The sequence below is a fragment of the Corapipo altera genome, unplaced genomic scaffold (genome assembly GCF_003945725.1).
Source record: "Corapipo altera isolate COAL_440 unplaced genomic scaffold, ASM394572v1 142, whole genome shotgun sequence".
NCBI lineage: Eukaryota > Metazoa > Chordata > Aves > Passeriformes > Pipridae > Corapipo > Corapipo altera.
This window is the reverse complement of record NW_020884966.1, coordinates 84,908-106,322: the sequence shown is the minus strand read 5'-3', so window position 1 is coordinate 106,322 and position 21,415 is coordinate 84,908. Positions and strand designations below refer to the sequence as shown.

The 21,415-nt window shown below is 61.4% G+C and overlaps 3 protein-coding genes across 4 annotated transcripts; 2 read left to right on the top strand and 1 right to left on the bottom strand.

The window, feature by feature from the left end:
• The first annotated feature begins 1,919 nt into the window (after nt 1-1,919).
• On the top strand, nt 1,920-6,850 carry PLEKHH3 (pleckstrin homology, MyTH4 and FERM domain containing H3). 2 transcript variants are annotated; one of them, XM_027664865.1, is made up of 12 exons: nt 1,920-2,028; nt 2,687-2,775; nt 2,921-3,115; nt 3,300-3,457; nt 3,611-3,734; nt 3,909-4,206; nt 4,306-4,513; nt 4,753-4,889; nt 5,001-5,121; nt 5,196-5,645; nt 5,718-5,909; nt 5,991-6,850. In XM_027664865.1, the coding sequence occupies exons 1-12, from the start codon at nt 1,937-1,939 to the stop codon at nt 6,171-6,173; spliced, it is 2,247 nt and encodes a 748-aa protein (XP_027520666.1). In that variant the 5' UTR covers nt 1,920-1,936; the 3' UTR covers nt 6,174-6,850. The 2 variants fall into 2 exon arrangements, with proteins under 2 accessions (XP_027520666.1, XP_027520665.1); XM_027664864.1 differs by having other exon boundaries at nt 5,196-5,909.
• A 931-nt stretch (nt 6,851-7,781) lies between these two features.
• On the bottom strand, nt 7,782-14,841 carry TUBG1 (tubulin gamma 1). Its single transcript, XM_027664866.1, has 11 exons — nt 14,708-14,841; nt 14,311-14,423; nt 13,684-13,851; nt 13,368-13,436; nt 12,465-12,544; nt 11,752-11,878; nt 10,952-11,038; nt 10,568-10,717; nt 9,156-9,308; nt 8,716-8,877; nt 7,782-8,493 (listed from the first exon to the last, which is right to left on the bottom strand). Exons 1-11 carry the CDS (start codon nt 14,754-14,756, stop codon nt 8,296-8,298), a joined length of 1,356 nt encoding a protein of 451 aa, XP_027520667.1. The 5' UTR covers nt 14,757-14,841; the 3' UTR covers nt 7,782-8,295.
• A 198-nt stretch (nt 14,842-15,039) lies between these two features.
• On the top strand, nt 15,040-21,349 carry RETREG3 (reticulophagy regulator family member 3). The gene is made up of 9 exons (XM_027664858.1): nt 15,040-15,242; nt 15,758-15,864; nt 17,021-17,051; nt 18,105-18,231; nt 18,493-18,577; nt 18,987-19,124; nt 19,587-19,666; nt 19,978-20,110; nt 20,614-21,349. Exons 1-9 carry the CDS (start codon nt 15,055-15,057, stop codon nt 21,045-21,047), a joined length of 1,323 nt encoding a protein of 440 aa, XP_027520659.1. The 5' UTR covers nt 15,040-15,054; the 3' UTR covers nt 21,048-21,349.
• The last annotated feature ends 66 nt before the right edge of the window (nt 21,350-21,415 follow it).

Genomic DNA, 21,415 nt, shown 5'->3' with positions numbered 1-21,415 from the left:
CCCGGTCCTGTCCCCGCCGGTCCCGCCTCCCGGGGTGCCCTTGGCGCGTCCCCGTCGCCGCCCGTGGGGTCCCGCGGGATGTGGGGGGAAGTCGTCCCGGCGGGTGCGGGCGGGCGCGGGAGCAGCCTCCGGGCGGGCGCGGGAGGTCCGGGGCCCACGGGGCAGGGCCGGAGGTTGCGGGGCTCGCTGCCGGCTGGGTCTCGGCGTGGGGCCAGTGCCTCGGCCGCGGGACCCGGCGCCCATCAGCTGCTGGGGTGCAGCCTGAGCCGGGCGCTGCCAGCTCCTGCTTGCTCCAGCCCGCGCTGCCCGCTCCTCGGGGCGGGGGCCGCGGGGCTGCCGTGCCACAGCCATGCCAGACCCACGCCGGCCCGGTGTCGCTGGCCCGTGTGCGGAGGAGCCCCGCCGGAGCGGGCCGGGGCTGTCCCGGGAGCACGTGCCGGGCGCGGGGAGCGGGCCTGGATCTCCCTGCTCCGGCTGCTTCCTCTCTGGAGGAAGCGGAGCGGCGGAAACCGGCGCTTCCTCCGGCCGGGCTGTGTGTGGGACGGCTGATAGCGCGGGGGAAACCTCGGCTCCCGGGGGGCCTCCTGCCCGTCCCGGCGCGGTCTCCTGCACCCAGGGCCGCGGGGCCGAATCCCAGCCCGGGAGGGACACAGTGAGTGGTGACAGCCCTGTCCCGCTTGCTGCGACTCCTCTCCGCTGGCCGTTGCAGGGGCTGCAGCACGGCCCTGGCAGCAGGTCCCCTTCCCTAGCACTGCCAGGCCCTTGGGATGGTGGGCCGTGGGGACAGTGGCAGGGCTGGAGCAGGGCCCTCTTAGAACTGGTGGCAGTGCCAAGGGCACGACTGTGGCAGGAGCTGTCTTTGGGCTTCCCGCATCCCAAGGGCCACACTGGCTCCAGAGGGCCGGGCTGGCGTGGGCGGCTGGTGACGCCAGCTCCCTGAGGAGCCCTTTGCCGTGGCCAGGGGGTCCTTGGAAACCCACAGTGCTGGCTGCCCCTTCCTGGGAGCGTGGGAGCTGCCATGACTCCTCTCCTGTTTATTTATATCCCTGAGAAGGAGCCGACAGCCACCACCGCCTGCTCCGGACTGCCCACGAGAAACTGGGCACTGTCTCCGTGCCCACAGCCCTGAGGAGCATGTGGGGCCCTCCCCCAGTCTCGGCAGCGGGACAGTGGCTTGAGGTGCTGGCCCTGTGCACAGGCACCGGCACTATGTGACAGGTGCCCTTAATGCCACGGGTCAGTGGTGCCTGGCCCTGCCCCATGGCTCAGCCGTACCTGCGGCAGCTCCCCCCTGCCTGTCACTATTTTTAGTATCTGTCTCTTTTTCTTGGCGTTGTGTGGCGTGCTCTGGCCTGTCATGCCTCTGGCTGCCCTATTGGGCTGCAGCTGGCAGGAGCTCCTGTTCATCTCCTGGGACAGCATCGCTGTGTCCCCGCACCCCGCTCTGCCAGGGTGCCCGGCTCGACTCGGTGCCTGACAGTGCCTGGGCTCTGCCTCATGTCCCAGCACGTGTGCCAGGCTCATCACGTGAGCGGCACTGTCCATGTCAAGTCGTGCCGTGCGAGGAGGAACCGACCCTGTCCCGCTGCAGGGCCAGGGACTTCCCAGTGCCGCGTCCCACCGCCGCGGGCAGGAAGTCAGCAGCCCCATTACAATGGGACTTTGTGCCGTAAGCGTATTACTCAGCACTGACCTTGTGCAATTCTGCACGGTATTCAGCCGGCCGGGTCAGCTGAGGACACACGGACAGCACGCCTGCCGGCTGCCCCCGCATCCCCGGGGTGCCCCAGCTGCAACCCTGGTCCCTGCCATGGCCATGGGGGCACTGAAGCTCCCTGCCCCATGGCAGCAGGATGTAAGCCTGTCCCTCTGGGTCTGGAGCTGGGTTGGCAAGGAGGCACACAGTCAATGGGGGGATGGCCGGGAGCACCAGTTGATGACCATGGGGCTGAGACGTCTTCTTCCTCCCCAGGGATCCCTGGAGGTGAGCCTGAGCCAGCCCACTCGTAGCAGCAGTGGCTCAGAGCGGTGAGTGACCCCCTGCCTCTGGTCTGCTGGGCATCCCATCACGTCCCTCGAGTGCTGCGCAGGAGCTGGGGGACTGGCATGTTGTGGGAGGTTGCCCTGGTGCTGGTGTGCACTGAGCATCAGGCTGTGTCACTCTGTCAGGCAGAGCAGAGATGGCAGAGCCGGGACTGCCATGCTCGTCCCCATCCCTGGTGCATCCTCAGGCATGTCTCCATTCCTCTGCCATGGCAGATAGCTTGACTGCCGCAAGCTTAGCCAGTGGGGCTGTGCGTGACTCTTCCTGTGCCAGGAGCCTCTTCTGGACCATGTCCATTAGCAGAGGCTGTGCCCTGGGGTGGTGTATGCTGGGGAATATGGGGGGCCGGGGCACAAGGGCCTGCTCGCTCCCTGTCTCCCTGTCCTCCCAGTACTGACGCTACTGCCAACATTCCTTCCTGGTTGTTCATTTTCCGAATTCCTTGGCAGGGCCGCGACTGCAAACAGCTTATTTTTAGCCAGGGTCATCTGCACCCAATGACTCTGCCGTGTTCCCACCGCAGGGCTGGGGTGCCCAGAGCCCCTCAGGACCCAGCTCATCCCAGCCCCTGGGCCAGCTCCTGTTCAGGGATTGTGGGAGACACACGCGGGCACCCCGAACTCAGCCCCGTGTTGTCCCCAGGTCCCTGCTTGTCGCAGAGGAGATGCGCAGCCTCATCATGGAGAAGGGCCCAGGGCCAGTGGAGGATGACCCTGATGCTCTCGTGAAAGGTGGGGTTCTGCCCCAGCTGTGGCTGGTCCCATCCCACAGGGACAGAGGTACTGGCTGGGCGGGTGCCAAGCAGACCCTGCCCTGCACTGGAAAGCTGGTGGGGTGGATGGTGCTGGCGGTGGGGACTGAGGGTTCCCTTCCCAGGCTGGCTGCAGCGGGAGATGCGGGGCTGCATGAAGACTCCCTGGATTCGTCCTCGGAAGTACTGGTTCGTGCTGACGCCTGACTCCCTGGACTACTACAGCAGCAACGAGAAGGGGGCCCGGCGGCTGGGCTCCCTCGTGCTCACCAGCCTCTGCTCTGTGCTCTGGCCAGACAAGCAGCTCTACAAGGAGACGGGTGAGGTGCCCGTGCCCCTTGGCTGGGCTGCGTGTTCGTGGCCCTTTGTGCCCTGTGTCACCCTCCCAGTCCCAGGGGCCTCTGTCGCCCAGAGGAGGGGCTATGCCGAGCCCCAGGGTGCTGAGCCTGGCCGGGGGTCCTCGCAACGCTGGTGGGCAGCGAGTGAGCGGTTTGTCCCTCACAGGCTACTGGAGCGTGACGGTGTTTGGCAGGAAGCATTGCTACCGCCTGTACACGGAGCACCTGAACGAGGCCGTGCACTGGGTGTGTGCCGTGCAGAAGGTCATTGACAGCAAAGCGCCCGTGCAGACGCCCACCCAGCTGCTCATGCGTGATGTGGAGGTGAGCCTGCGGCACTGCCCACGCCTGCAGCCGCCGGCAGCACGAGGATGGGTGTTCAGGGCCTCATGTGCCCCAGGGAGGTGGCAGAGGTCTGTGCCAGGCACTCAGCCAGGCGACCCCTCTGCAGCTGCTGCCATCACTTTGCCCCCCCAGGAGCACAGCAGCAGCCCCGAGGTTCTGGAGCAGATCTACCGCTGCAACCCCATCCTGCGCTACACCAGCGGCCCTCTCTACGCTCCCCTGCTGCCCTTCCCTTACGGCAGCCTGGACCAAAGTGGTGAGGGACGAGTGGGGTGCAGGAAGCCAGATCCAGCACCCTGGGCTGGTGGCAGTGATGCCCTGGCTGGGCACTGTGCAGGGCAGGTGGGCGCTGGGCTGGGTCCTGGTTGGCCCCAGGTGCGAGGACAGTGCCCAGCTGCTGGCAGCTGTTAACCTCTGTCCTGTCCCACAGCCCCCGGCCCCCACAGCTACACCACACTGCGTGATGAGGCTGTGAAGCTCTTCAACTCGCTGCAGCAGCTGGAGTCGGAGCGGGACCCGGTGCCGCTGATGCAGGGCGTCCTGCAGACCTGCCTGGACCTGCCGCCGCTGGTGGATGAGATCTACTGCCAGCTGGTGAAGCAGACCACGGAGCCGCCGGCGCCGGGCGGGCAGGGCGACCTGCACTACTGGCAACTCCTCACCTGCATGAGCTGCACCTTCCTGCCCTCCCCGCCTGTCCTGCGCTTCCTGCACTTCCACCTGGACAAGTGAGTGCCAGGGGTGCCTCAGCTGCAGGCAGAGAGCTTGTCAGGTTGCCAGATCCCCTCGGGTCAGTGCCATCCTGACCCTCCTGGTATTTCTTGCAGGACTGAGAGCCGTTTCCCTGCCTCGGAGATGGCCAAGTATGCCTGCTTCATCCGGGAGGCACTGGGAAAGACAAAGGGGCGGGAGTGTGTGCCTTCCCTGGAGGAGATCCTGATGCTGATGCAGCGGCAGGAGATGATCTGCACCGTTCACTGCCCCGGGGCGCCTGCCTGCAGCGTGGCCATCAGCTCCCACACCACAGCCGAGGAGGTGAGGGGTCACAGCCATGCCAGGCAGTGGGCTGGAGATGTTTTGGCATTCAGGGCTGGATGGGGCAGTGTGTCATTGGAAGTGAGCAGCTCCTGCAGGTCTCTCCCACCTGAGCCATGATGGAGAGGGACCAGGGGCTGCCTGCCTTTGCCCACCATGACCTGTTTGTGTCCTTTTGCAGCCCTGAGCGCCGTGGCCAGGGACACGTGGTCACCGTCGGTTGCCTTTGTCTCGCCCAGGTGGCCCAGGAGCTGGTGTCGCGCCTGGGGCTGTCCCAGAGCCCCAACCTCTTCGCGCTCTACGAGCAGTCCCGGCGGCGGGAGCAGCCGGTGGGCAGTGCCACATTGCTGGCTGATGTCCTCACGAGGTTTGAAAAGTAAATGTCCCACTCTGCTGCCTATGGGGAAAGGGATCAGGGAGCCACAGGCAGGAGGGGACTGTGTGGGGTGTCTTCACAAGCTAATGGAGCTGGTCATGTCTGCTGCAGCCTGGCCGGGGAGCAGCGTGAGCAGGACCCGCCATGCCGGCTCTGCTTCAAACACTACGGCTTCCTGGACACGGACAATGTCCCACGGGACAGCCTGGAGTTCGCCCTTCTCTTCGAGCAGGTGAGTGCCACACTGGAGTGGGGTGGCTATGCCGTGGTGGCCGTGCCATGCCGGCTCACCCCGCGCTCTTGCAGGCACACGAGATGGTGCTGCGGGGCTACGTGCCCACGTCGGAGGAGACGCTGCAGACGCTGGCAGCCCTGCGCCTGCAGAGCCTCAACAGCGACTTCTCCACCCACGCGCCCTTCCCGCGCCTGGAGGAGCTCTTCCCGCCCCACGTGCTGCACGCCCGCCTGCCACTCCCACCCCACCGGCCCCCTGCCAAGTGCCGGGGGGCCCGGCTGCGCGCAGGGTTGCTGGCCGGTGGGCTCTGGGGCCAGGCACTGGCCAAGCAGCGGGCGGAGCGGGACCAGCGCCTGCGGGGCCGCCTGCGTGAGGAGGGGGCCAGCACCATGGCCGCCATCGTGGAGAAGTGGAAGCTGCTGCAGGGCATGGGCCGGCCCGAGGCCATGGCTGCCTATGTGGCCCTGGTGCGGGAGTGGCCTGGCTTCGGCTCCACGCTCTTCGATGTCGACCTGCACGTGGTGAGGCCCTGGCCAGGCAGGGCATGGGGGCAGCCCTGGCAGTGGGTGGCCCTGACACCCCTCTCCTCACAGAGCCCGGTGGGTGCTGGGCCCCAGCGCCTGTGGCTGGGCATCGGGGCCAAGGCTGTCTCGCTCTACAAGCCGGGGGAGCCCGAGCCCTTGGACAGCTTCTGCTACGGCCGCATCTCCTCCTTCGGTGCCTCCGACAGCAGCACCTTTCGTCTCTCTGTGGAGGACCGAGACCTGCTTTTTGAGACCTCCCAGGTAAGGGGCAGCCATCCCTCCACCCTTCTCTCCTCACCAGGGGTGCCCCAGTGTGACCCACTACGACCCCTCTGCCTGCAGGTGGACGAGATCGCCCAGCTCCTCAACACGTACCTCGCCTCTGCAGGTGCCCAGCGGCTGCCCCGGCCCCAGGAATCCCCCACCAGCTCCCCCACCTCAGAGTCCACTGTGCTGCCCCAGGGGCTCTGCCATGCAGCTGGGCCCTGGCAGCACCAGCCACCAGTGGGTTCCTCCCACAGCTAGCCCGGCGGCCGGCGTGGCCACACAGGTGCTCTGATGGCTGGTGCGGGAGGGTGGCCAGCCCAGCAGCAAGCGGCAGGTCTGTGCTGGCCTCCAGTTGTTCCGTGGAGCAGGGGGTCAGGGGCTCCTTCTCCCCCCACTGCCATTGCCTTTCTGGTTATTTCCTTAATTTATTTTGAGACGCCTGCGCGCCCCACATCTCCCAGCACTTTCCCTGGCGGGCAGCGGGGCCGCCCCACCGCGGTCCCCCACACTGCCCTCAGGCCTGTTCCTGTCCCCTGTACCCTGGTGCCTTCGCCTCCAGCACTTGTGCTGTCTGACTGCTCTGCCTGCGCCCCGGGGGCTTCGCCTGGGGCACAGGGTGCCAGGCAGCAGTGCTGTGCCATTGTCTGTCTGTCTGTCTGTCTGTCCGTCCGCTGGACCCACCCCTCCTGGAAAGCTGCAGGCGGCTTTTGGCCGAGCTGCCCTGGGGACCTGCAGGCTCCTCCTGGCCGAGTGGCCAGGCCCTGTGGCTCTGCGGTGGCCCTGTGGCTGGGCTCGTGTCGCGGGGGTGGCCAGTGGGGTGGCAGCTGGTACAGCTGGGGCTCAGCCCCTCAGTGTTGCCTCTGTAGAGTTTGTCAGTTCTGTCCTGGGGAGGAGGGGTTGGTTGTTTGTTTTTCTAAATAAATGCACAAAGGAAAGGCTGGGCCTCCTCTCCCGGAGCTTGGGTCGACAGTGGGAGGCCAGGACAGTCAGATCCCTGGGGCAGCAAGGGCAGCAGGGCCTGGGACAGGCGGCGGGGAGTAGGAGCACAGTGTGTCCTTGGGGGCAGGGACCGCCGTCCCTCCAGTCAGCGCCGGGTGCCCTTTGGCACTTCACCAAGAGCACAGGCAGCTCCAGCTCCCCAGCAACCACTGGCACTGGCTGCCCCGGGCGGGGGGAACTGCCCCAGCCGCAGGCACTGCTGTGAGGCTGCTGCCAAAGAAGGCGTGGGAGCCCGTGCTGCTATGATGGCCATATTTTTAGCCTCCTGCTCTGTGCCCCACAGGGTAAGAGGAAAAGGCTAATTCTCACCTTGGGCTGTCTGGGCTTGGGCCAGCGCCATCAGTGCCCCACATCCCCAGCTGGCAGTCCAACTCCCACAGGACAGCACCAGAGCTGCCATGTCCATGTCCCCCGACACCATCTGGCCCCAAGCCTGTGCCCTTCCCAAGAGTGCCGGCCCCTGCCTCAGATCCCGAGTGCTGAGGGCACCCCCAGCCCCTCACGGTCTCCTACACGGGGCATCGCCCTCATGGAACATCTGTGCGGGCACCACGTGTTCCGCAGGCAGGGCGGCGCCGGTCCCAGCCCTGGTCAGCCGTGCTGGCAGGTCCTGCCAGTATTTCTGGCTCTGCTGCAGCGGTCGCCCAGCGCTGCCCGGGCTCCTCAGCACTGCTGGCTGGGGCAGAGCTGGCCCTGTGCACCCCGGGACTTGCCAATGAGCAGCAGCCATGGTGCTCCTGCCGAGCTGGGCCCCCACAGGCTGTGGCTGCACAGCAGGGCCATCCGGCCAGGCAAGGTGAGCACTGGCCTCAGTATCTGCAGCTGCTTCCCTGCTCGGCTGCTCGCTCAGGAGCTGTGCAAGCAGCATTAGTGCAGGAACAGCCTTTATTAAAGCAAAATAACCTACAAAAATATAGATACAGCCCGTGCCCCAGGCCTGATCTGGCAAAGGAGGAACAAGGCTCCTGCCCAGGGCAAGGACTAGCTCAGCCACACGGAGCCTTTGGCCATGGGGGTCGTGTGCACCCAACTCTAGGGGCCAGGCCTGTTCCCAGCCCCAGGGTCGCTCTCCTCCTCCTCCCAGTGAGCGTTGCTCCCACGGGTGGAGGTTCCCTCCCAGCACAGCGCGCAGCTGCCCCAGTCCTGTCCTGGGCCAGGGCACGTGGTAGGGCGGGGGCTGTCCCCCGCCGAGGGGCTGCAGGGGCAGTGCTGCTCCCCACAGAGCAACTTCCGCGGAGGAGCGCAGCATGTGTGCAGCCGGCGCGAGGGCTCCGCCGCACCGGGCAGCGCTGAGGGGTGATAAACGTGGGCACAGCAGAGATGAGCCCTGCCGGCGCGTGTGGGGGTGGCCATGGGACCCTCCCGTCCCCTGGCAGGGCACTCACTGCTCCTGCGTGCCCCAGGAGATGTAGTCGGGGCGCGTGGCCGCGTGATACTCGTCGATGAGCTGCTGCACAATCTCCCGGGAGTTGTCCAGCTCATCGAAGTTGTCCTTGAAGATGTCCTCCTTGCGGAACTGCTCCAGGAAGGCCTCCCGCTTGCGCAGCTTGTCGTACTGCCGGCATGTCCGCTCGAACAGCTGGAGGGCAGCGCGGGGTCACAGGGGCCAGGGCTCCCTGGGGACCCTTTCCGAGAGAACGGCACAACGGCCAGTGGGACTGATGGAACCCTGGACCAGACCTGAGCCCTGCTGAGAGCCACCCACCCCACGCCCTGGCAGGGCCTGCCCTGGCTTCGTGATGGCCCCAGATTGAAGGGACACCAGGGCCGTGGGGCCCAGTGGGGCGGGGAAGGTACTCACTGAGGAGATGTTGGTATGGTTTGCCATCATGAGACCACTGACGCGGTGAGCGGACGGCAGGTAAGGGGACTTGCGGGACAAAGCCACCTGGATGCTGGCAGGGCCCCAGGGGATGAAGTTGGCCAACTTCCTCTCCCGGATCCGCTGCAGACTCTTGTGAACCTGGTGGGATGAGAACACCAAGGGGAAGCAGGGTGAAGGGCAAAAGGCCTGGTCCCAGCAGACCCACGAGCTGCTCCTCACAGGAGGCACAGCCACAGGAAGCTGGATTTCAGCAGGACTGTGGCCTTTCCAAGAGGGCAGAGCTCACACAGGAGCACCCTGGAGCCAGTTCTCAGGCACTGTCCAGTCTTGCCCCAGGATTGCTGCACAGACAGTGACCATGCCCTTCCCTGGGCCACACCATGGCCATCAGCACCTTAAAGGCTGTGGGAGCTCACCTGTGTAGGATCCACCTCCCCCTGGATGATGTTGAGGATGGCAATGTAGCAGTGGTTGGTCTGCCTGTCTCGCCCTGTGGACACCATCACGTTTTTAGGCTGCAACAATCTTCTCATCACATCCAGGACTGTGGTTTTCCTCACGCTGGCCACCTGCACAGGCCAGCCGGGGATCAGAGGGAGCAAGGGTGCTGCTCCCTGCCCTCTCACTGCCCAGCACACACACACAGCAGGGGGGCAGCTGGACAGAGATGCCCTCACCCCAGGGATGGAGCCACATGCAAAGCCACATGCAGGATGAAAATCCCAACATCACACAACAGGCACAGCCAGGCTGAACAGACTGTCAGTGAAGCCTCCAGCATGGGGGCTGTCTGCCTCCCCCCAGAGCACAGAAGGGGCTGAGGATGAAGCTCAGCTGAGAGCAGAGGGACAGGGACCCATTTCATATTATTGCTGTCAAAGTTGGGTCCTGTCCCACTGCTGAGGCACAGAGCAGTGGGTGTTTGACAGGAGAGGGGCTGTTCCCCACTCCATCCCCTCCCTGCCCTGCCCAGCTCCGAGCTATGGGCAGACTGGCCACTGCCATCCCTGAGTGCTGTCTGGGCTTTGCTAAGCTGCCACCAGTCAGAGGGGTCACAGCTGGGGCCAGCACCCAGAGTGCTCACAGCAGGGACAGCTGGGTGAGGTGGCAGCTCCCTCCTGCACCATCTGAACCACTGGCTGAGCCGTGCCCACACTCCTCCCTGGGAGGACAGATCACACACCGATACCCTTTTCAGAGCCAGCAGTTTTTCATGTTTGCTTCTCTGAGCAACATCCTGAGGAAATGCATGAAGGGAGAGGAGAAGAGCAGCTGTTAGCTCCTGCTGGACTGCGACGGGCCAGTGCAGGCGAGCACCTCTCGAAACAGAACTGCCCCATTCATATTGGTTGGTGGAGGGCCCTGGCTGGGGACGAGCCAAATGCAAGCACAGTGCTTGATGTCCTGAGGGCTGGCAAGTCCCCCTCCCAGACACAGATCGATGCCTGGAGCCCAACATCAGTTTTGGAGTAACAACGATCAACAGAGACTGGACCCAAATGGCCCAAGTTGTGGCCCGCAGGGGAGGCAGGGCTGGCAGGGCCACTCTGCTGGCCTTGCTTGGATCATTTTTAAGGGTGGCTTTTTACCCTGTGATCTTGACAGCCGCCCTGATGCATGCAGCAGGTAGCCTGGCACATGGACAACTGCCTGCTCACGTCTGATTCATTGCACACACGGCCATCACGTGGTGTGAGCACACAGGCCTGGGATTTGGGACATGCAGCGACAGCTCACACCAAGACACGGGACTGAGAGATGCTACAAGGTGAGCGTGGCAGCTTCTCCTGGCCTTGGAGATGGGGAGGAGTGCCTGGGGCTGCCTTACCGACTGGTCAGTGGTGAGTGGCGTGTACCCCGTCATGAGGAAGTGCAGCCGGGGCGTGGGGATCAGCGAGGCGATCAGCCCGATGAGGTCGTTGTTCATGTACCCGGGATACCTGAGTGTGGTGGTACTGGCAGACATGATGGTGGAGACCTGAGGGAGAGAATGGGGTCAGCACCTGTGTCACCACAGGGTCACAGGGGGTGTCACAACCTGCCTCGTGCGGCCGTGCCAAAGGAAGCTGGAGCACCCAGAAGGGCAGAGTACTCTCACTCACAGCTCCAGGCTGCCCACCCCTGAGCCCAGCCCATGGAGCAGGTTAAGATTGAGCTGAACACAGCAGGGAAGCCCCATGCTGGCTTCTCCCAAAGGAAGAGCCCTTCTCACCAGCTGGTTGATCTGCGAGAATGACGGGTTCTGAATGTGCAGCCGGTCTGTTGCGATACGATTCAAGGCTGTGTTGTCCAGAACAACCTGCAAGAGAAACCTGGCTCCATGAAGGGCCTCGGAGGCAGCTGAGGAAGGGCAGTCCCAGCTACGTGTCTCAGGGCCCAGTACAGCCCTCTGTGCAGGTGGCAGACACTTGAAACCACAAGCTGACTCATCTGTGGAGTGTAACCGACACTGTCAATGGAAGCTCTTCCCTCCCTCCTGGCTGTGCTCCCCGCATTCTCCCCAAGAGCTCTGCCCCTAGACCAGCACCATGCACCAGCACCAGCCCCAGCAGCTCCAGTGAAGCTGCTCCTGCCCTGCCACACACAGGGATCAGCTGCAGGGGACGAGCAGCATTTTGGTCAGACCCAACCAAAGGCCTCAGCACAGGTTGAAGGTGCTGCCTGGCTGGGGGGGTTGTGGGTGCTAAAAGCAATGCTGGGATTGAGTTCAGGCAGAGGCTGCAGCACAGCTACACAAGGGAATCACAGACAGCCCTCGCTGCCTTGGGAAGATCTGCTGGATCCCAGAGGCAGAAATACCAGGCAGCTCTACAGGGGTTAGTACAGAGCCAACGAGGGTCCCTGGGACCACCACATCTGCTCGGCCCTTCTGTTTGGGGCACACTTGTTGCTACATCCAGGGCTCACAGGGACATGGTGCTGCTGCAGCACGGGCCCCAGCATGGGGCCATGGTCCTGGGCTGTGGAGACAGGGCTGTCACCCCAGGGCTCGCTGCACCACAGGCCTCTTACCACGCAGTCAGCATTCTGAGTCAGCCTCTTCAGTGTCAGCAGAGAGTTGTATGGCTGGACTACAACATCGCTCATCTCATCCTGGTTTGGGAACACCGAGTAGGTCTCCACCAGCTTCTTGGGATACCTGGTGAGAAGTGCAGCCATCTCAAGGGTTAAGGCTGCCAAGCCAGCACTCTTCCCTCCCACAAGCTGCCTTCCTAGTCTCCAGGGCTCAGGACAGGGTGAGTCACCAGAGCTGCAGCCAGACTGGCTCCCAAGGAGGGAGAGAATGTGTCCCAGCAGTGCCTACCCCAGCAGCATAGGAGCTGGCTGCCAGAGGAGCTACAGGGAGACTGAGCCATCCACAGGCTGATTAAGCAGCTGCTCACAAGCCTTTTCAAGAGGCTGCAAGCTTGAACAGGCCAGGACAGCAGCTCAGAGCCCACAGCCAGAGCCTCCCATCCTCCCCCTGCACAGTCAGGGTGTCCGCAGGCAGCTGCCTGATAAGAACAGCCAAGGGAAGGCAGAGCTTGGGCAGTTTCAGAGCCTCTGAAGTCCCCAGGCATATCAGGAGCCGTCCCTCTGCAGGCAGCTCGCCAGGGATTGCACAAGACAGTGTTTGGGTGGGGGTGGTGGCTCTGAGTCAGCGCTCTCCAGCTCTCCAGCTCTGGGCAGGGTGCCCAGGCTGGGCCAGGCTCTGTGGTGCAAGAAGGGGACAGGGCTGTGCTCACCTGTCATTCAGTCTCTCCAGGAGGTATGAGCCCAGCCCAGAGCCTGTTCCACCAGCGATGGAGTGGCAAAGCACAAACCCCTGCAAGGAACCAGAAGGCAGTGCTGAAGCTGCAGCTCAACCCCAGCGCAGCAAATAATGTGACACCCCCAACACCTCCAGCAGAGACCCGCTGGCCAGGGCCAGAGCTCCCCATGGCAGCTGGGAGCACAGACACAGTGGAACTGGCTCTGGCTCCTCTGGACTCCAACCACAGCTCCTCAGCCCACTCCTCCCCACATAGGTGGGATCCACATCTCTGCACACTCCGCAATGTGCAACAGCTGCTTGGGAACCTGCAGGATCCCTCCCACCCAGAACAGGCTTCAGAATAGCTCCAATGCCACCTCCAGGATCCAGTCTGTCACATAAAATGCAGGTGCACTTTTTCAACCCTTTCCTGGGTCCTCCACACTCCTTCTTCCTTCTAGAGTGACTGAGACCAAACTCCCACTGCCTGACTCCAGGGCAGCTTCCACCTGCTCAGTTCCCACAAAAGGCTCCTGAATCTTCTGTCTATGTTTTAGCTGACATTTGCCCTTCCCCTGCTGCCACGTGACAGCCTGAAACGAACACCCAGCAGCCCTGTCTGTCTGTGCAAAGGGAACAGGTTCACGTGGACGGTATAAAGGAAAACACCCCATGAGCAAACAGTGAGAGGATTTCCAGGGCAGGCTGACAGGTGGAGTGGTGATGAACAAACCTCCAGTCCCTGGTTCCTCTCTCTGTGTCTTCTGTGCTCAGCCCCAGAAGCACATTGAGCAAGCCTGTGCACACCAGAGAGCTGAGCTCAACCTTACAAAGAGCAGCCTGGCTGGGAAAACACCAGGCAGGGCCACTGGATCCAAATCCCCGTTGTACTTACTTCCAAACTGTCGCTCCCATCAGCCTCTCTGTCTATTATGTCAAAAATATCTTCGTGGATCTTTTCTCCCTGCAAAAGAAACCAGACCTGGTTTTATTCCTTTCCCACAGAACACGAAGAAGAGCTGCTCAAGTCTGCTGTGATGCTCAGTCAGACTGGCAGTGTGACCCAGTGCCCCATGCCCAGGATGCCACAGTCCCTGTCAGTGATGAGATGTTATTCAGAAACTGGGACTGAGCTGCACGAGGGGGTCATGAAAAACCCCTAGGCCTGCTGGGCTGCCCTGCGTCTCACCCAGCAGCACCAGAGCTGGTACCTGCGAGAAGCCACTGGCCCAGTTGTTCCCAGCTCCCCCTCCGTGCTCAGACAGGTAAATGTTTTCTGGGTTGTACAGGTTGGCATAGGGGGAGTTGAGAATGGAGTGGATGACGCGGGGCTCCAGGTCCAGCAGCACGGCCCGCGGGATGTAGTGCTCATCGTCGGCCTGCAACAGGAGCAGGAGAATCACAGCGCTGCTGCAGCTCAGGAAGGGAGAGCATGAGCCACCCCCTGGCCTCGGGTGAGCCCAGCACAGCACAGCCGGGCCTGGCGAGGGGGAGGAGGGAAGGATGGAGGCTGGCTCTGTTCAGCCTGTGTCCCGGAGCACCCCCAGCACGGGCGGGGGGTGGTTCTGGGTGCTTACATAAGGCACCGTCTGTGGCAGTGCCTCGTGCTGCCGCTCCGCCCACACAGCGCTCCATGGCCACACCGGGAGCGCAGGCGGGAGCCTGTCACTGGCTGTGAGCAGGAGGCTGGGCTGAGCCACCGCTCCAGCCAGCGGGGTCGGCACCCGTGAGGGCTGCGGAGAGGGATGGGGCGGGCACGGACAGCCCGGAGCCGCGTGGGGCCGAGGGCAGCACACCCCACGTGATGTGTCCGCCCCACGGCCCTGGGTCGGCGGTACCTGGTAGAAGAAGACGTCCTTGCGGTCGGTGCCCTCGGTGGCGAACTCCTCCACAATGCCCTCGGGGCTGATGCCGTGCTCGGCGCAGAGCTGTTTCCAGAACTCGAACCCGACTGCGGGGAAGGAGCGGTCAGACGGGACGGCCGGGCCGGGCTGGGCACCGGCACCGAGACCGACATCGACATCGGCACTGGCACCGGGAGCGGGGCAGGGCCCGGAGCGCCCCGGTCCGCAGGCCCCGCCCCGCCCCACGAGGCCCCGCCCCACCTCACGAGGCCCCGCCCCACCTCACAAGGCCCCGCCCCACCTCACAAGGCCCCGCCAGTTCCCCCCCAAAGCATCCCGGCCCCGCCCGGTGCGCGTTCCCCCGGCCCCACCGCCGCCGAGGCGCACTCACTCTGGTTGCCGCACTGGCCCAGCTGCAGGGTGATGATCTCCCGCGGCATCGCGGCCGAGGCTCCGCTCCGCTCCCACCGCCCGCCTGGCCCCGGTACCGCCGCGTCTCCCGCCGGCGCCAACGGCAGTGCGCGTGCGCGCCTCGCATTTCCGGGGCAGCGCTGCACGCCCCCACCCGTGGCGGTGCCCTGGCAACGCGCGTGCGCCCCGGCAGGCGGCGCCAGCTGCGCCTGCGCCAAGATGGCGGCGCCCAGCGCGGCACTGCTGCTGCCGGCGGCGGGGGCCGCCATGCCTGCGGCAGGCGCGCGCGCGCGGCCGGCGGACGGATGTTGACGCCGTGAGGGAGCGATGGCGGCGGCGGCAGGGCCGGGGTTCGGGCCCGGCGAGCGGCAGCGGCGGGTGCAGGCGCTGAGCGCGGCGCTGCGCGGCCGCCTCGGACCGTACGAGCCGCTTCTGGGCGCCCTGCAGGCCGCGCTGGTGTGGGAGCGGCCGGGCCGCAGCGCGCTGTGCTGGGCGGCGGTGCACGGCCTGTTCTGGTGAGCAGCGGCGCCGGCACCGGCACCGGGCCGCGCAGGGCGGGCGGGCGGCGGAGCGGCCCGGTGCCGCGATCGTCGGGGCTGCGGGGGCCCGTCCGAGCTCCCCGCGGTGACGGGGCTCCGGGGGCCGCGGGGGAGCCGCCCCCGGGGACGAACGAGCCGAGAGGAGCCGCGGGTTTGGGCCGTGGCACGTTCCGGACAGGAGGGACCTGGGAGCGCTGGGTCGGCTGCAGCCCCGGCCCCTTCCGCGTACTCCCCTTGTACCGGGGAGCATCAAGCTAACCGGGAACAGCCAACCTGCGCTGTGGCGGTGCAGGGAGGGCAGGGGGCTGTCCCGGGAGAACTGACACGAGCAGACCAGGGTCCCCCGGCAGCTGCCGCCCTCAGTGCTGACTGAGTAGCACCTGCTGAGTTTTCTCTCCAAGTGACTGGTTGGTTTTGGGTTGGTTTGTGTTACCCGTTTGTGTCTTGCACAGATCTGGCTGGTACCAACCCCTTTCATTTCCTCCCCACAGGTTCTTTGCTCTGACTTCCCTTCGTTTGCTTTTCCTGGTTGCGTTTACCCTCCTAGTAGTAGTGTGTATAGACCAGTGGAAGCATAAAATCTGGCCAGAAATTGGAGGTAAGTTGCAGCATTTGAGCTGATAGCAGCAAATCAAGCCCTTTTTCCAGCCCCACGAGTACAGGCTTTGTAGTGTCTGCAGTTAAATTGTTGAAACCTGGTTTTTTTGCTTTGAGGGTCTGGAAGCCATCAAGAATACTGCAGGCATGTTCTTCCTGGAGCTGGAAAATTCTAACATGTGTGAACATAAGACCTTTTTGTGCTTGTGATACTGGTATTTCTCTTGTAATCCTGAACCACGGGGTGAACATGACCTAGTGCAGGTCTCAGGCAGCAATTCACTTTCTGAGCATTAAGTACCAGAGCGAGAAATTGAAGTGTATGTGGAACTCATCTGGATTTCTCCTCAGAATCCATAATAATCCAGTTTAGGATGAAGATGAGTCCCAACCTTACTGTTGAGCAGAGATTTCTTTGGGAGAAGAGGCATCTGAACAGCTGTTAATGGAGTTAGTCTTAAGCTTTCAGTAACCAAAGCAGTTATGTCCCTCCTTTGTGACATTAATACACTGATAAATGCCCCCATTCCAAACAGGTTGAGGTCCCTTGGCTTTGCATGGATAGGCTGGTTTGGAGCAGTGTAGGGTCTGCATGCTCCCAGGGCTGGTTCCCTGACTAACCAGCAAATTCAGCTCTCAGCTTTCTGCTTCAGCCCATATTCTCTCTAGTTCCTGGGAAGACATTAAAGCTTTCCTCAGTTTTGGAGCTTGGCTCAGGCTCCCTCTTAAGTGGCAGTGTCTGTCCAGCTCCTTCATCTGCCTGATTTGGATCTCTCAGGATAGATGGTACAGCCTTTGGTCACTTTTCAAGTCCCAGCCTCAGTGAGAAAGTATCAAAAGCCTTAAATCCCTGATGCCTCCAGCCTGCAGGCTATTCCTGCTCCCCAGCTGGTATGGGGGAAGTGGTGTTTTGGCCAGAGCAGTCTCCAGTGTCCAACAAATACCAAGGAGCAACAGGGAGACTCTTGCAGTCCTGTACTGCCACACGTACACACTCAAGACGTGTTATGGAGTGATGCATCTCCATCCTGTAATTACAGTTAATGTCTTTTCCAGGTGTTCCCCAGCTCATTAAAACTTTACTTAAATCCCAAGAGCTACGCATTCCCATGGCAAATTCCTTGCAACTAATGTAGTGTCTGTTCTTAATATTTTAGTGGCGAGACCTGACGAATTAGACAATGAGAGGTAGGAAACTAATTGACTCCTCTGCTGTGATACTTTGCTGTGATACCATGTCGTTGCCTGCACAAGCTTGGAATATCAGCTCCTTGGGGCGAGGAGGAGGGGGAGAAGGGAGAAGGGAGGATGGAGCCCGGGACGCCGTCAGGCAGTCATGAGAAGTTTTTGACTTGCCCAAGCCTTTGTATTGTACTTCACCTTTGCCTCATACCAGCTTCCAGTGATGCTTGCTTGATCCCCTGCCCCCCTGAAGTTACAGGCGCTGCCTTGGAAGCAATTCCTCTTGTATGGGCCTCCAGTAGCAGGAAAACAGCATTTCTGTGGGAATTAATGAAGTCTTCTGAGACTCGATAGGGAATGTTAGACAGGCTTGTTCCAGCAGTTGTTCCTGCATAGTTATGGTCTGACTGCAGTGTTAATAATGGGTTGAGAAATGCTGAGGTGTTGCCTCAGTGCTCACACCTGCCTCTCTGGGCACACCTTCCTGTCGCCACTGCCAGGCTGTGCTGGATGTCAGCGCCCGATTAAGTCACCTGAGCTGGTGCCAGAGGACAGTTGTTTTTATTCAATTTTTTTAAGAGGCCCAAGCACAAAAGGAATTGCTCTTCCTAACCTTCAGGTACTTGTGACCAGCAGTTAAGAGGCACTAACAAAACTCACCAATTCAAGGCCTCCAAAGTAACTATGAAGTGAGGTGCAAGGCTGCTTCCAGACCTCGTGCTGAACTCTTGGAGGCTACAGTTGACCAAATAACTGCAGAAAAAGCAAATGGATTCAGTTGATTTGCCTCTATACTGCCCACTCCCTCCAGCAGCGTGGAGAAGTCCAGGCCACTGAGTGAAATTCCTGCTCCTTGGCTGCTGTGGGAGCGCTGGGACACTGGTAGAGCAGCCATAGACAAGCTGCTTTGGGCAGGGAGGAGCTTGGGGGCAGGTGACCCTCATCTCTAGAGCTGTGTGCTGGGGAGGAAGAAACACTGAGACAAGCGTTTGTAACAAGGGACTTCAGCACTGACATTGATGCAGTAATATCTGTTCCCAAATTCTGCCTTCACTGCAGCTGGGGATATGTCCACCCTCGGCTGCTTGGACTGCCAGAGCTCTGTCACCATTTGGCTGAAGGATGGGTGGCTGGGACCAACTTCTTAAATAATCTCTTCATTTTCAAGAGGCAAAGCCCGGGCAAGGTAAGAATGTACAGACCTCAGAAATAACCTGTTTGGTGTGAAGCCTCTGTTGACCACAAGGAGCCTCCTGTGCTGGCATCCAGTGCTGACTGAACATGTTCAGGCATGGGAGGTTGCCATGGGAGGTCTCCCATAACACTGTGGCTGTTAGGTGGTGGGGAGGAATGGAAAGCACAGGCAGAATGATCAGGTTCTAGAGGAGGGAGGAGAAAGTGAGGCCATTACTTAACCTTGGAAACTCACTGTCTCCCATGTCTTCAGTTTTGCCTTCTAGTGTGTGGAGTCTTCACTTTCCTGGCTGTCCTTGGCCGGTACATCCCTGGACTCTTGCTCTCGTACTTGCTGTGTAAGTAGATCTCTGTGCCAATACAGACTTACGTGTGAAAAGAGATGAGGGATCTGAATGTGTGAGGGATGGGGCTCCTCTGCGCAAAAGGAAAGCTTGTGTGAATGGCTTTAAAATTTAAAATTATACATTCTGCCTGGAACGTGGCGGTTCTTCACCAGGACTCGAAGTCTGGTCTGGAAAGAACACGTTTGAGTGCTTAGTAATCACAGATCTGAGCACTGGTTGGCCTCTCAATTTTGTTAAATTGGCAGAGGCGATGGCACCAGTTCTCACAGCCTCCTGCAGCGCTGCCCTCAGTGCCCAGACCTGCCGTGCTCTGTGTGTTGTGCTGCATCACAAAATGGGCAGGATGTTTGCCAAGCAGCATCCTGACCAACCTTCTAACGTGCGTTCCCACTCACCCCAGTGCTCCTCGTCCTGCTGTGGCCCCTCGCCGTGTACCACCGGCTGGGGCAGCGCATGTACCTGCGGCTGGAGCCGGCTCTGCAGCGGCTGGACTTCAGCGTCCGGGGATACATGATAGCCCGGCAGCGGGAGAGGCAACGTGAGTGCTGTGCCATTTCTGACCCCTCAGACCTTGGTCCTTGGTGCCTGAGGTGGGCTGTGAATGGAGCCCCCAGCCCTGGCAGGGGGGAGGAGTGCATGTCTGGCATGGCAAATTCTTGGGGAGCTGCCTTGGGAAGGGAGCGAGGCAGCTCTGCCTCCACAGCCACCTCCCAGGGAGCAGCTGCCGTGGGCTCTTCACGGCGCTGAGCTGCTCCAGTTCTCGGCTGCCAGAACTCTGTGTTCCATGTGATGGTTGCGCAGGAAAAGGAGGAAGGGATCAGTGCAAGGGAGTGCTAAAACATGTTCATCTCGGCAAAAAAACCTGCCGCAGCCGCAGTCAGGAATTATCACAGCTCTGCTGCGGAACAGAGCTGGCTCTACTGTCCAGCTTGGGGTGTTGTGGTTCTGCACAGAGCCCTATCCCAGCAGCAGTAACAGCTTTGGCTCTGGTTTTTGGCAGTGCGTGCCCAGGCCCTCGGTCAGGAGGCCACGGACGATGGGAGCGACAGCGAAGAGGAGCTGGCTGCATTCTGCCCCAAGGTAACGGAGTGTCTGGGAGAGGAGAGAGCTTGGCTGGACAGAACAGAGTAGCTGAATGTGGTGGGAGAGCAGATGAGGACATTCCCCTTCCAGAGAGGTCTTTCCCACTCTGTTCCCACTCAAGGATGTCCAGAGCTGCTCATGCCAGCTGTATGTTCCTGGGCTGGGCAGTACACATGAATGAGCCTTAGGTACCAGCCTCCTTTGAGGGCCGGGTTTAACTAGAGGCCACTGGATCATCTATTTTGTCTTGAGGCACAGGAATAAGCTCTCCAATGCTGATGTTTTCAATTTTATCTCCTATTTCAAAGCTGGATGACTCTGTGGTCGCCAAGGAACTGACCATCTCTGACTCGGAGCATTCAGATGCTGAGGTTTCCTATACTGAAAATGGGATGTTTAACCTTTCGAGGGGCCAGACTCCCCTGACAGAGGGATCAGAAGGTGAGAGGAAATGGGCAGCTTGTGGAAGGTGTGGAATGCCAAACAGGCGCCAGTGTGACGGGTTGGAGGGCGGATGTGTTGTTACCTCATGTCCTTGAGGTCTGGCTCTTTGATGTCAGCCTTGCTGCTGCAGATGAGCTGCAACTGCCTGTTTTGTTCAGAGCGTCCTCCTTCATTCCTGTGGTGCTTGAGTAGAGCGACGGCAGCTGCTCTGCAAGGGCAGATCCAGCTCTGCCAGTCTGACTGTGGGCGCAGAAGCAGAGTGGTTGGGGGTGTGGGTGCTCCCCTCTGGCAGGTGGCTGGTTTGGCACCCGCATTCCTTGTGAATGAGTTGGGAGATCAGTGGGATCTGAATAGCTGGGATGGGGAGGAGGGCGAAGTTGAGGAGCGTGTGGTCTGTGAGATGCCAACAGCCTGCCCTGGGGAGGTGCTGGCCCAGCTCCTGATGGAGCCTGCGGGTGCTGGGCGAGTGCCAGCATGTAAAGCACTTTCTCCTCTTCCAGACCTGGACGGACACAGTGACCCAGAAGAATCATTTGCCAGGGATCTCCCTGACTTCCCTTCCATCAACCCAGAAGCAACTGGCATAGACGATGAAGACGACACCAGCATTGGGATCCCAAGCCTGGCATACCGCCCACAAGGGACAGAGGATCTGCATCTCCCATACGACCAGGAGGAGTCTGGCGCGCTGCCATCGGTGCAGAATCTCACCAACAACATCGCTGGCTTTGTCACCAGGGGGATGATCCAGCTGGCACTGTCAGGAGCCCCTCAGCCAGGCTCCTCACGCAGCACCAATCCCCAGAGAGGGGCAAAGACTCACCTCAGAGCAGTCAGCTCGGACTTGGACACTGATGCCGAAGGGGATGATTTTGAACTGCTGGATCAGTCTGAGCTGAACCAGCTGGATCCTGCTGGCTCCCGAGGCCAGTAAGCCATCCCATCACTTCCCTCTGGTTTTCTATTGCGCGTCACGGAGGGAATCCTGGAAGGAAAAGCCTTGCACAGTTCTCTCAATCGTCTCCTGTGAGTCTGAGTGACGTGACAGCCAGTCCTGGCTGGGAACATCACTGTGACTTGTGACTCTGTAGCCTCGCTTGGATTTTAAAATAAAGGACACTGGTAATCCCTAGGGAGAGACATTGATGGGATAGGTCCACAATCACCCTGTGCTGTCTGCCAGGATGCTGCCTGCTCCAAACTTCCTCATCTAAGACAATAAATGTGGTGTCTGCAGCTCTTGAGGCCGGTGAGACCGATGGCATGGCAAGAGACAATCGTGCACTGACCTCTGGGGCTGAT

Excerpts from the sequence above, each read along its gene's own strand:
- PLEKHH3 (XM_027664864.1), top strand. The coding sequence starts at position 1,937 with ATGACCATGGGGCTGAGACGTCTTCTTCCTCCCCAGGGATCCCTGGAG. Across the intron at positions 3,116-3,299 it reads GCAGCTCTACAAGGAGACGG|GCTACTGGAGCGTGACGGTG; the intron begins GTGAGGTGCCCG and ends TGTCCCTCACAG. Across the intron at positions 3,458-3,610 it reads TGCTCATGCGTGATGTGGAG|GAGCACAGCAGCAGCCCCGA; the intron begins GTGAGCCTGCGG and ends TTGCCCCCCCAG.
- TUBG1 (XM_027664866.1), bottom strand. The coding sequence starts at position 14,756 with ATGCCGCGGGAGATCATCACCCTGCAGCTGGGCCAGTGCGGCAACCAG. Across the intron at positions 13,437-13,683 it reads GGGCCAGTGGCTTCTCGCAG|GGAGAAAAGATCCACGAAGA; the intron begins GTACCAGCTCTG and ends TTTCTTTTGCAG. Across the intron at positions 11,039-11,751 it reads CTCAGAATGCTGACTGCGTG|GTTGTTCTGGACAACACAGC; the intron begins GTAAGAGGCCTG and ends TTTCTCTTGCAG.
- RETREG3 (XM_027664858.1), top strand. The coding sequence starts at position 15,055 with ATGGCGGCGGCGGCAGGGCCGGGGTTCGGGCCCGGCGAGCGGCAGCGG. Across the intron at positions 18,578-18,986 it reads CTTGCTCTCGTACTTGCTGT|TGCTCCTCGTCCTGCTGTGG; the intron begins GTAAGTAGATCT and ends CACTCACCCCAG. Across the intron at positions 19,667-19,977 it reads TGGCTGCATTCTGCCCCAAG|CTGGATGACTCTGTGGTCGC; the intron begins GTAACGGAGTGT and ends CCTATTTCAAAG.